General features: G+C 37.4%; 1 protein-coding gene across 1 annotated transcript; it reads right to left on the bottom strand.

Moving 5' to 3' along the window:
* LOC109235265 lies at positions 10371-12000 on the bottom strand. The gene is made up of 4 exons (XM_019401320.1): positions 11878-12000; positions 11734-11812; positions 11193-11576; positions 10371-10807 (listed from the first exon to the last, which is right to left on the bottom strand). Exons 1-4 carry the CDS (start codon positions 11998-12000, stop codon positions 10371-10373), a joined length of 1023 nt encoding a protein of 340 aa, XP_019256865.1.

Genomic DNA, 14173 nt, shown 5'->3' with positions numbered 1-14173 from the left:
GAGAATTAATACTCTTAGAAACCACTAGCGACTTTTGGTACTCTCAAAATTAACTTCTTCCTCCATCTTATTTTAAAATGTCGTTTTAGCTCTTTTCACGTTCATTAAAAAAATTAAAATACAAGGTATAGTTTATTACATTATCCCTATCAAATATTTTTTAAGATTGAGCAATAAAAAGAACTATTACTTCTTTAATGTAAAGGGTATAGTTAGACTCTAAAAATAATTAACAAATTTAAAATTCTAAAGTCATAATTATTTTGGAATAATTTTTTTTTAACTAAAGCCACAATTAAACTGAGATGGAAGGAGTATTAAGTTAACGTTGAGGAACGATATAATTTTTTTTGAGGGTATAAATTTCCAAAATTAAATAACTATTGTAGTGTACACAACCAAAATAATAAATTCATGGGAAAACTTAATTGGATAGAGATGAGCAGACAATACAGGAACAAGGAATTAAGACCAATGCATTAGAGGACGAGTCCATTCCATGTGCCATATCATTGAGCCTGGGACCTATATATACATATCAGATCTCCTCGTTGGCAAAGATTTTGACTAGTTTAATCAATAACATAAGACTCCATTTTATTAACCCACCCACGATTATTAGTCTTTTTATTATTTAAAATGATACTCCAATAATAACAAACGGAAAAGGGACGAAAGCATGCATTATTAATCTAATGATACACTATCAAGAATTGTAGTGCGTGATAGAATCTCTCCATTCTTAACTAAAAGTTTATGATCGACTCATGGAAACGAGAAAAATCCAGATAGGGAGCGTTTTCCTTTTGAATGGGTCTTACGGGATACGATCAAATTAATTGAGATTCGAATGGAAGAATTAAATACCGAATTTCGGATGGAAAACCAAAAGAAATTCAAGACTCCATTTTTGCTATATATGTGGCAAAGGAAAAATACTTAACAAGTTCAGTGCACTGCGTTTTTACTTTTTAGTGCAGGATTTTTTATTTTATTTTTAAAAAGGCCAATAATTAATTAATGCAATGAGCATACAAAATTGTGCATGGTGTTAGGACCGAAAAAAGTCGGGTGTCATGCGGAAGCTAGCAAAGCAAACCTTGAACGACTATAAGTCCGACAACAAAGAGAAATCTACCAAAAGAGACACAAATATTTAACGTGGTTCGGTCAACTGACCTACATCGACGGCGGAGATGAGCAATCCACTATATAAAAAAAAGTACAAAATATCGAGAAAACAACCTCACGAAGAGGCAAACACAAGTGACACACTAACACTTGTCCCGTAAAGTTCTCTCCCTAGACACGACTCTCAAGCCCCCTATGGCTACATTGTGGATGCTACTGAATGTGAAGGAAGGATCCTCAATTTATAGAAGTCCAAACATTTTCCTACAAGAAAAAGGACTAGCCAAATATTGGAGATTTATAATTTCCTTTTACAAAAAGGAAAACCCAGTTAAGGTAATTATATTGCCCTTTTCCTTCAAGAGATAGGAAAACCAAATACGGTAAGAAAATTATGGCAAACACCTAACAATTCTCCCCCTTGGCCTGAATTTTCTGACAAAATAAACTTGATCCACCTTCTTCACATAGCCTTCAACAGGTCGCATCTCCAGATCTCCGCCACAAAGTTTGTCTCAACGTGCGCAGCACTCCGGTCAAATTTCTCAGACAAAAATCACGATTATCGTCAAAAATGTTGCGGCTAGAACTGAACCCGCCAAGATGAACCTGTCTTGAACCTGGGCTCTGATACCAGTTGTTGGGCTAAACTAGCCCAAATACACTCTTAATATGGTGTGATATTGTCCGCTCTAGGCCAAGCCCGCACGGTTTTTCCCAAAAGGCCTCACACCATTAAGAGATCCCTACACCTTATACGTAGACTCCCAATCTTTTCAGCTACCAATGTGGGACTTTGTTCGCACACCCAAGAGCTAGGAATTCTCAGGTTGCTTGTAGAGTTTTATTTATCGGAAAAGGTCCAAATGTGTCCCTTTACTATCGAAAATTAGTTATTAGTGCCCTCCGTTATACTTTCCTTCACTATTTACCTCTACCGTTATCCATTTTAATATTTTTACCCCCACAACTAACGGACTCATTTAATAAGACACGTGGCACAATCTTAAACAACCTAACCATCTACCCATTTACCCCACCCGTTCAGCCCCGACCCGATACCCCCACCAGTCCTTTCCTATTTTCCAAATGAGTTATCTTTTCCTTCCCATCTTCCACGCCTTCCCCTTCTTTCTTTTTTCACAAACTAATACCTTACCCCCATTTTTATCTCTCTGTACATCGAATAATTATGGTGATATACTTAGTAATTAATAAAAAAATCCCTTTCTCCCTCTCTGTTTCTTTATTTCTCTTTATCTCTATACTATATCACTCAAAAATGGTGAAACAGAATCTTTTCCATGTTGGAAAAACCAAACTCAAACTACCAGCAGGCAGCAGGTAGCCTAATTGATCTTCAATTATCTAAATGGGTAAGAGTCGGAATCAATTTTTGTTTTGTTTTCGTTTACCCTAATTCAAGACTCATGAAAGCATTTCAATTTTGCATAATTTCATTGTTTATCGATAACTTTTAGGAAGTTCAATTGGATCTTCCCATTTGGAGGTCTGAGTTGAAATTTGTGTAGCTTGACCAATATTTCGACAACGTGAATAGTGAAGGTGACGAGAAAATTGAGAAGAACAAGGGGTGGCCAAGCTGAGGAATAGGAGAAAAGTAAAAGAGAAAGAACAAGTGCAATAATTATGCATTTGAGAAAACTAAAATTTAATTTCTCTGATTTTCCACTGAGATTTAGAGTTCTATTTGGGGGATGATGAATATATCGCATGCAGCAAGTTTCTTGATTTTGAGTGAAATTGGCATATTGTGTTAAGGAGATGCTGGAATTTTGAATGAAATTGGCCGAGATTCGACAAGCTTTTGATGTGAGTTCATCAGTTTTTGGGTGGGTACAAGGAAGAATGGATGGAAGGCAGGTTGAAGATGATTAGAGTACATTTATTAAATTTTTATGATACCCAAAAAAAAAAGAGGGCACACGGTTTAGTCGAATTTGGGAGGAAAGATCCGAACTTTGATATGGGTCAGCCATCTAATCGGGTATCAACAGATAGTCGCCACGTGTCCGTTTGAAGATGGGTCTGAGTTGTCCGTTAGATTGAGGGGTAAAAATATTAAAATAAGTAACGGCGAGGACAAATACCTTTGAAAAGTATAACGGAGGATACTGATAACTAATTTTCAATAGTAAAGGGGTATAAATAACCCTTTTCCGTCAATCAAGACCTACGTATGGATTACATATTTTACAACAGTTAGTATAATTTCTTATTAAATTAGTTCCCTTAACTAGATTATTTGGCTATCCGCCTATAACTAACTATCACATCAGTAAATTCATAATCACTTTTTTGGATAATGCAAAGATTTTGATTAACTCAAAACCAAATAGGCGGCTAAGTATTTTTGGAGTTAAATGCTCTTTCTAATGGTGCCATGTGTCCCTTTCCCTTGAAACACTATTTTAATTTATTTCATTTAGCTTGAGAAAATGCCTTTTGGTTGGACTAAAACCTGCATTGCTCTTCCTTAGACAATTATTTATTTATTTATTAATTTCATATGTTTACTTTCCGAGAATAATACATCACTTCTATATAGTCAATATATACTTTTTCCCCTCATACGTCTTCATCTTTTCTCTCCCTTTAATCATTATTTTTAAATTTCTTTAATCTAAGTCAGCTATGAAGTTCGACAAGAGAAGATTTAAGGTTTTTGTAACCTTTCAAAGCTAGAATCAGCACCTATTATATACTCTATAGAGTTATATTTTCTTCTTTCGGATTTTGCCTTTTTAGAAGTTTTTGCTTAATCTAGTGACATTTTATCAGATTTTCTCTGACGTGTGAGATTTTTGTAAGTTCTTTATATCACAAGATTTTAAAAAATAACAGCTATTTATGTTGAAGGGTAGCCTTGGCATAATAGGTAAAGTTGTTGCCATGTGACCAGAAAGTCACGGGTTCGAACTGTGATAAACTGATAATTGATATTGCACCCAGAAGAATAAGAGAGAGGAAGAAGGATACATATAAATGGAAGAAGTGTGTGTTCATTCACTTAGCTACATCTGTACAGTACAAGATATATATATACACACACAATGAGCTTAAGTATAATTAACAGATTCTAACTAACTAATATATCCGTTAGACGATTAACTAACTGATAACAGGAAATGTCCAAACTATCCTTTCATTCACTATGTTACACCTTTCTCTGCATCCCCTCAAGCTAGGTACTGAAAAAATATTAAGAACTCCTAGCTTGAAAGAAAGGTATTCACACTGTACTTTGTTGAGCCCTTTAGTCAAGAGATCCGCAGGTTGTTCTTAAGTGGAAATGTAGGCTATTTTGACTAGTCCTTGTATGATGTTTTCTCTAATGAAGTAACAATCGATTTCGATATGTATTGTTCTTTCATGGTAAACAGGATTTGTTGCAATTTGCATAGCAGCATTGCTATCACTGAAGATTTCCACAGGTAGTTTAATGTCAACTCCAACTTCTTTTAAGAATCCTATTAGCCAAATTTGTAACGACCCAATCGGTTGTTTTGAGCACTTGCACTTCGCTCGGTTGTTTGAGGATATGAGTAGCTCCGTATGATGTATTATGACTTATGTGAATCGTCGGTTTTGGTTTTTAGGCTATTCAGAATTTGATTTGGAAGAATGATTCTCAGCTAGAAGCTTTAAATTTGAAAGGTTTGACCAAGTTTGACATTTTAGTATTTGACCTCGGATTAAATTTTTGATGGTTCCGTTAGCTCTGTTGGGTAATTTTGGACTTAGGAGCGCGTCCGGATTGTGATTTGGAGGTCTGTAATAAAATTTGACTTGAAATGGCGAAAGTTGGAATTTTGGGAAGTTTGACCGAGAGTGGACTTTTTGATATCGGAGTCGATTCTGATTTTGGAAGTTGGATAGGTTCGTAATGTCAAATGTGACTTGTGTGCAAAATTTGAGGTCAATCGAACGTGATTTGATAGGTTTCGACATTGGTTGTGAAAGTTTGAAGTTTCAAAATTCATTGATTTCGAATTGAGGTGCGGTTCGTCGTTTCGATATTGTTATGTGTGTTTTGAGGCCCCGAGTAGGTCCGTGTTATGTTATTAGACTTGTTGGTATGTTTGGATGTGGTCTCGAGGGGCTCGGGTGAGTTTCGGACTATTTGTCCTTCATTATGCGTTGCTTGTTCTGCAGAAACTGAGTATCTAGTTTCCTTAATCGCGATCGCGAGGTATGGATCGCGACCACGTAGAGTTATTTTGAAGGCTGGGAGAAATTATTCATCGCGTTCGCGAGTCTTCAGACGCGATGGCGTAGGCTGCTGCAATTTGAGCATCGCGTTCGCGTAAGCCTTCACGCGTTCGCATAGAGTGTTTGGCTAAGCTGGGCAGTGTCCGCTTCTTCTTCGCGTTCGCAGTCCTTTTTACGCGATCGCGTAGTGCATTTTCAGGGGGCAGTGCATTTCCTTCTTCGCGATCGCGAGGTTGCTTCCGCGACCGCGATTCATTGATTCGCCCAGTGATTATAAAGTACTCTATTTCGAGGGTTTCGGCCATTTTTGCATTTTGGGAGCTTTGTAGCTCGGATTGAGGCGATTCTTGAAGCAATTTTCACCATATGAATTGGGGTAAGTGTTCTCTACTCGCTTTTGGTCATATTCCATGAATCTGTCTTCGATTTTAGCTTTTGGTTGATGAATTCTAAAGAGGAAAATTGGGGTTTTGGCCTAAAGTTTCATAATATGAATTTTTGAATTTTGAACACCGTTTTGGAGTCGGATTTGAGTGAAACTAGTATGGTTGGACTCGTAATTGAATGGGTTGTCGGATTTTGTGAGTTTTGTCGGGTTCTGAGGTGTGAGCCCGGGCGTGATTTTTGGCCGAATTTGGGATTTGATTTAGGATTCGATCTTTATCATTTGTAATTGCTTCCTTGGGCTTTATCTGAGTATTTGAGTTGTTTTTGGCTAGTTTTGAGCCGTTCGTAGGTCGCTACGCATGGGATGGCATTCTTGGAGCATCGCTTGGCTTGCTCGGTATTTTTAATTGGCTTTTTTGAGATAAGTAACTCTTCTAAACTTAGTGCTGAGGGTATGAAACCCTAAATTATATGTTGTGTGATCGCTATTGAGGTGACGCACATGCTAGGTGACGGGCGTGTGGGCGTGCACCTTGTGAATTGTAACTCCGTTCTTTCCTTGGCACTGCTTAGTGGCCCTAGTTTGTTGATATCTGTATTTTCACCATGTGATTAATTAATTGAGCTGTCAATCATGCTAGATATAATGTTTAGGCTTTATGCTAATGTTGTTAGGACCTATAGTGGTCGTTTCTTGCTGTCACCTTACTGATTTCATTGATATTTCGTACTCAGTCATATTCATGCATTCATATCATATCTTAGTCTCAATTGTTATTTATTGATACATCATATCATTGTTGTCGGGCTAGTTTTATGACATTGAGAGTCCGAGAGACTGGAGAGATTGATAACTGAGTAAGGTCGAGGGCCTGATTGTGAGAATATTTATGGGATCGGGCTGCACGTCGCAACATGTTTTGTTGATTTATGCCATTATTGGCTTGTTATACCGCTTGGGCTAAAGGAGACCCTCCGGAGTCTGTACATACCCCCAGTGAGCGCAGGTACCTACCGAGTGCCGAGTGCCGAGTGCCGAGTGATTGGGAAGATTGAATGGCTGTGAGGACTGAGTGGCTCTGAGGACTAAGTGGCTGTGAGGACTGAGTGACTGTGAGTGACTGGGAAGACTGAGTGAATTGATACTCTGAGAGTATGCATATGGTTTTATTACTGAGTCGCATTGCATTTGACATGTACATGACATACAGGCATAGAGATGCATTTTCCTCATGCTGTACGGTATCATGTCATTCGAGACTTCTACACACATCGATATGTGGGCATAAAGAGGTATTTCACACATGCTATCTAGAAAGAAAATGAAACATCATATTTACTGTTGAAAGGATTTTTGGGAAAAAGTTACAGTTTTCAAACTTACTCATATTTTTGGACGATTTCGGTAACGGATTTGGGCTTTCATTGGTATACTTGAACAGCGGAACTGTTTTCGGAAAACTATGAAAAGGCTGAGCACTTTGTCTTAGTTTTTTCTTTATTCATTTGCTTTACAATGTTATGAACTGCTATTTGGTTATTGGTGTTGGACCCGACCTATATTCCAGCTCGTCACTGCTTTCAGCCTAAGGTTAGGTTTGTTACTTATTGAGTACATGGGGTCAGTTGTACTCATACTACACTTCCTGCACATTGCGTGCAGATTCCGGATGCAGATGTTGTTGTGTTTTATGGTTGCTGGATTTGAAGATGTACCTGCGTTCCTGTTGTAGCTGCCTCTTGTTCATGGTAGCCTTAGTTTTAAAAAACTCTGTTAACGTACTTTTCAAACAGAAGATGTACTTACTTCATATCAGCTTTGTAAACTCTATTCGTAGAAGCTCATAATTTGTACTACCGGTCCTTAGGAAATGTAATAGATCCAGATTGTTTATTTTTTTTGTTTAATTGACTTATTAATAGTATTGAAATTGGATAGTTATTAGTTGGCTTACCTAGCGGGTTGGGTTAGGTGCCATCACGACTAATGGATTTTGGGTCGTGACAAAATTAGTTCTGCCACAGTAGCAGCAAGACTTCTGTTCTCAGCTTCAGCTGAGCTTCTTGAAATTGTAGTTTGATTTTTTGATTTCCATGATACTAAAGAGTCTCCAAGTTTAATCAGATAACCTGAAACAGACCTTGTAGAGTGTGGGTAGGCAACCCAATCAGCATCACAAGTATGCTGAAATTGTGTTAGTTACATGTACTGGAGAGTAGTATCCTTGTCGAGGTTTATTCTTAAGGTACTTTACAATTCTTAGAGTTGCTTCCATGTGAGATTTTTTAGGTCTTCATAGAAACTGACTCAGTGTTTGTACACTGAAAGAGATGTTCGGTCTTGTCATTGTTAAATATTGAAGTTTACCTATCAATTTTTGATAAGAAGTTTGATCTTCCAGTTCTTCATCTACGCATACAGTAGATTCAGTTTCTCTGATGTGTTCATCATACTCTTTTGTCGTAAGTTTTAGGTTGACATCCAGTGGTGTAATTGCTGGTTTAGTTGCTGCCTCAAAAATAAGTTCTAAGGCATACTTTCTTTGATGCATTAGTATTCCTTGTTTTGATGTAGCAAACTCTATGCCTAAGAAATATTTCAGTTCTCCTAGGTCTTTCATTTTGAAAGCTTGCTGTAAGTTTGGTTTCCTCTATTAAACTCGGGCAATCACCTGTAATGGGCATGTCATCTACATATACTAATACCACAGTAATACCTTATGAAGTTTTCTTAAAGAAAAGAGAGTGATCATATTGGCTTTGTTGAAACTGAGAGCCTAGTAGTGCTTCTGTTAATTTAGCATTCAATTGTCGAGGGACTTGTTTTAATCCATACAAGGATTTGATAGGTCTGCACACTGGAGTATTCTCCCCGTCACTTGTGAATCCTTGTGGTAGGTGCATGTAGATTTAATTAAACAAGTCTCCCCGTAAAAAGGCATTGTACACATCCATTTGATGTATATGCCACTATTTTGTTGCAGCTAGAGCTAAGACAGTCCTTACAGTCTTCATCTTAACAACCGGGGAGAAGATTTCTTGATTGTCTATACCTTCTTTCTGACTGAAGCGTTTAGCCACTAATTTGGATTTAAATCTTTTCACTCCACCTGAAGCTTTGTACTTTATTTTATAAATTCATTTGAAACCTATAGGAGTTTTACCTTCAGGTAATGAGACTATGTCCCAAGTATGGTTGTTCTGTAAGGCTTCAATTTCTGCCTTCATGGCATCAACCCACCTAGGATCTTTTACAGCTTCTGAATATGTAGTGGTTCAATAGTACTTGAGGCAGATGTCAAGTAAGCTTGGTACTTTGGTATGAGACTTTCATAAGTCAGAAATTTAGACAAAGCATAGGGTTCATCTTGATGAACATTTAGAGATGCAAAGTCTTTTATCCATATAGGTGGTTTCTTTCCTCTACATGACTTTCTGATTTTTGGTTGATCTGAGGGATTAATAGGAGCAACTTGTGATTCCTGAATCACTGGTGGTTGTGTGTCTGGTGCTATTGAAGGGTTGATCACGATGATTCTGAATGAAAAATGTCAGTTGGTTGTGTAGAAGTCTCTTCTTGGTTAGTTGCTTGTGTGTGAGTCTCAGAACTTGTATGATACATGACTAAATCTTCAGTAAGGTATAGATTGTCTTCTATGTTAAGATGGGTGAATATAGGTTGACTGTTCTCTTGCTTGTTCTTGAAAGGAAAAATATCTTCCCTAAATAAGACATCTCTGTTTACAAAGAATACTTTATCAACCAGATCATATAATAAATACCCTTTTGAGCAGGTACATATCCCATATGTATAGATGGCCTTGATCTAGGCATTAGTTTGTCATGTTGTTGAACTATCTTAGCATAGGATAAACATCCTAGAACTTTCAGGTGTTGTATTGCTGGTTTCTGCCATATGACCTTTCATAAGGAATTTTGTTGTCAATGGCTGAACTAGGCAACCTGCTAATGAGATAAATAACAGCTAGAACACACTAACCCCAGAACTTGATAGGTATTTCAGCTTGGAATCTAATGGCTCTAGTTAGTTCTAGGTTATGTTTATGATTTCTCTCCGCCACTCCATTTCGCTGAGGGGTATATGAACAGGTCTTTTGATGAATTACTCCTAGACTGTTGAACATATCACTACAGATTGAGTTAACAAACTCTGTCTCATTGTCTGTTCTTACTATTTTCACTGTTTTCTCAAACTATGTTTTCACAAAGGCAAAGAATTATTGTATAACTGTGCACACTTCAGACTTTATTTTCAGTAGAAATATCCATGTCATTCTAGCAAAATCATCCATCATAGTTAAGAAGTATTTGTTTCCAACAATAGTAGGCACTTTATAAGGCCCCCACAAATCTATATGAACTAATTGAAAATAAGTAGTAGTTCATATGCCACTAATAGGAAAAGGCTACCTTGTCTGCTTTGCACAAGGGCATATACTGCATTTGTCTATTCTAGCAGATATAACTTCTGACTTTACTGGTAGTATCTTTTTAAGAATGATAGTAGATACTTGACCAAGCCTTCTATGCCAATGATCTATATCATTTGAGTTAATCTCTTGTTGACTTCGGTATCCTTTGCTGTTAGACTGACTGCATCACTCCTTGTATTTTTGTCTGCTCAGGATATATAGACCACTATCTTCTTTACCAATCGCTTTCACTCTCCCACTGAAGAGTTCTTGAAATATGCAAAAATCAGAAAAGAAAGCAAATGAATATTTCATCTCCTTGATTACCTTTGAAACTGACAGAAGATTATATTTGAACTGAGGAATGTAAAACACATTAGTTATTGTGTTTTGATATGATATAGTGCTAGTTCTAATATGTGTGACTTGAGTTGTTTCTCCATTTGGTAGATACACCTTCTTTGGTTGACCTGTTTGAACTAAAGAGGCTTTGTTCAGTAATTCTAAGTCAGCTACCATAGGATTTGTAGCTCCTGTATCTATTATCCAATCTTGCAAACTATTTGATGCAAGTAAGGCACATGGTATACCTGCTGCATTTGCTGAAGGAGGTGTTGCAGAAGCTGTTGCAGTGGTTTTGTTTAAGAGTTTTACTATGTGATCATATTGCTCCCTAGTGAATGTGCAATTTCCCAGTTGAGAAATCATGCATATTGGTGCATAGGTCTCCTATCCCATGTTCTGTGAGTTTGTAACACCCATTGTACTACCAATTATCTGAGTGTTCTGTAGGTTATTCTCTGTCCAGTTTGTTCTTGGTAGCTGATTGTTCTTCATATTTGTTTCAGACAACACATTGTATGCAATATGAGGATTAAAATTCTTCTTTCTTGGCTTGCAATCTCCAGGGTAGCCTACTATTTTTTTAGCAATTTTCCTTGTTGTGACCTTTCATTTTGCAGAAATCACAATATACGTTGAAATTCTTCCTAGATTTTTGAAAGGTACCTCCAGTTTTGGTGTACATAGCAATATCATAGTGCCTTGTAGTGGTGCTGAGATTTGCCCCTAGTAACCCTGTAGTTGCAGCTACTGATTTCTGACTCTCATCACTAATAACCATTGCATATGCTTGATTGATTGTAGGCATTAGACTCATCAATAGAATTTGGCTTCTAGTTTGATTGTAGGAATCATTAAGACCCATCAAGAATTGACACAATTTGAGTTTTTGCAAGTGAACCACAAAATCTCTTGATTTTGGAAAATGACAACCAGGAGCAGGGACTAACGCTTCAAATTCTTCCCACAAATCTTTAAGCTTTGAAAAGTACACAGACATAGATGCTGTTACTTGACTTAGAGTAGCAATTTTTATGAAGATTGTAAGATCTGAAACCATCTATTTTATCAAACCTTTCATGCAAATCATTCCATACTGCTTGAGCACTCGAATCAAACATTATACCACCAAGAAGACCACTAGTTACTAAATTCATTAGCTAGGATAACACAATCACATTTACTCTTTTACAGTGGTTCCACATACTTTCTGGAAAATTTTCTTTAGAACAGGTTCCATCCACCATATCTAATTTATTTTTCCTACCAGGGCCATCCTCATAGACCTATACCACAGAGAATAATTTTCAATACCTTTCAATTGAAAGGAGATAATTTGAATTCCACTCACGTCTAATGGACTCAAGAATAAGGGATGATTGTAATCAATTCCAGGAGTATGATTGGGAATTACCCCTTGATTGGAACTTGAAGACTGGTGTACAGCTGGAATTGGTTGTTCTTCGATCGCCATTGTCAAGATTCTTCAAGAAATTGATGAAATTGAACAACTATTTTGAAAAATTGCAGAATTGTAGAATCGAATTTCAAGCTAGACAGTTCAGCTTGACAGTTTTGATACCATGAACTGATAATTGATATTGCACCCAGAAGAATAAGAGATAGGAAGAAGCAGAGAGAGAGAGAGAGAGAGAGAAAGAGAGAGAGAGAGAGAGAGAGAGAGAGAGAGGAAGAAGGATACATATAAATGGAAGAAATGTGTATTCATTCACTTAGCTACATCTGTACAGTACAAGATACATATATATACAACGAGCTTAAGTATAATTAACAGACTCTAACTAACTAATATATCCGTTAGACTATTAACTAAATGATAACATAAATGTCCAAACTACCCTTTCATTTACCATGTTACACCTTTTTCTACACATGGAAGCAACCTCTTTAAAAAATACAGGGTAAGGAGCATTTAATAGGCATTTTTGGTCCGGCTGTCACGATCCAAATTCCAACTAGTCGTGATGGCACCTATTCCAACCCGCTAGGTAAGCAGTTATCAACTATCCATTCCAATGAAATTTAACAAGACAATTAAGTAAAGGAAAATATCTAAATCCTATACATTCTCAAAGGACTAGTAGTGCAAATCATGAGCTTCTAAGTTTAGAATTTACAAAGCTGGTATGAAATAAATACATCATCTATTTAAAATATACATAAATAAAATTTATAAATCTAAGGCTACCATGAACAAGAGGCAACTACAACCGGAACGCAAGTACGTCTTCAATTCCAGCTCCCTCGATCACAGTAGCATCAGCATCCAACATCTGCACGGAAGGTGCAGAAGTGTAGTATGAATACAACCGATCCCATGTACTCAATAAGTAACAAACCTAACCTTAGGTTGAAAGTAGTGACGAACTGGAACATAGGTCGGAGTCCAACACCAATAGCCAACAACAGTTCATAACAACATAATGAAAGTAATAAAAGAAGTAACTTAGAGATAAAATGCTCAACTCGTTCATAGTTCCAGAAAATAGGTCTGCCTTTCAGGATATCAGTGAAAAACCCAAATCTTTTACCGAAATCGCCAAAAATATGAGTAAGTATGAAAACTGTGATTTTTTTCCAAAGGCTTTCAGCAGGTAAATGTTTCATTTTCAAATGGCATGAGAAAAATACATCTCTATGCCTACATGTCAATGTATGCATGCCAACTGTAATACCATGCAATGATAAAACCATATGCATACTCTCGGTGCATCAATGCACTCAGTCCTCCCAATCAGTCTGCACCCAGCACTCGACACTAGCACTCAGTAGGTACCTGCGCTCACTGGGGGTGTGTACAAACTTCGGAGGGGATCCTTTAGCTCAAGTACTATAACAAGCCAATCATGGCATAAATCAGTAAAACATGCTGCAGCATGCGGCCCGCTCCCATCATAAATCAATAAAACATACTGCAGTATGCAGTCCAATCCCATAAACATCCTCACCATCAGGCCCTCGACCTCACCCAGTCATCAATTTCTCCAGTCTCTGGGCTCTCAATGTCATGAAAAATCAGCCCAGAATAATGATGTGATGTATTAACAAATGGCAATAGAGACTGAGATATGATATGCATATGAATGCGTATGACTGAGTATGTAAATGCAATGTAAGCAGATAACTCAATAGCATTAATGACCTCAGTGGGTCCCAACAGGATAAACATGTAGCCTAGACATGGTTTCTAACACGGGTCACAAATCAATAGCTCTAATACGTAGAGATTTCATGGTTACAGATAAGATCATGTAACTACACAATACCACAGGGATAACAGAGTCACAATTCACACAGTGCATGCCCACACGCCCGTCACCTAGCATGTCCCTCATCTCAATACCAAACACATAACACGTAATTCGGAGTTTCACACCCTCAGCACCAAGTTTAGAAGTGTTACTTACCTCGAACAAGCCAATTTCAATACCAAGCAAGCCAAGCGATGCTCTAAAAATGCCATCACACGCGTACCGACCTTCGAACGGCTTGAAACTAGCCAAAAGTAACTCAAATACATCAAATAATGCCAAAGGAAACAAACCCAATCGATAAAGGTCGAATTTTTAGTCAAAGCCGAAAAATCATCCCAAAAGTCCAACCCGGCCCCCCACCTCGAAACCCGA

Source organism: Nicotiana attenuata, chromosome 1 (assembly GCF_001879085.1).
Source record: "Nicotiana attenuata strain UT chromosome 1, NIATTr2, whole genome shotgun sequence".
Taxonomy (NCBI): Eukaryota; Viridiplantae; Streptophyta; class Magnoliopsida; order Solanales; family Solanaceae; genus Nicotiana; species Nicotiana attenuata.
The sequence above is the reverse complement of the archived record's forward strand: the minus strand, read 5'-3'. Positions and strand labels throughout refer to the sequence as shown.

Coding starts and splice junctions, on each gene's coding strand:
- LOC109235265 (XM_019401320.1), bottom strand. CDS start 12,000: ATGGCGATCGAAGAACAACCAATTCCAGCTGTACACCAGTCTTCAAGT. Junction 11,577..11,733: donor TAAAGAAAATTTTCCAGAAA/GTATGTGGAACC, acceptor AGATGGTTTCAG/ATCTTACAATCTTCATAAAA. Junction 10,808..11,192: donor TATGTACACCAAAACTGGAG/GTACCTTTCAAA, acceptor CCACTGCAACAG/CTTCTGCAACACCTCCTTCA.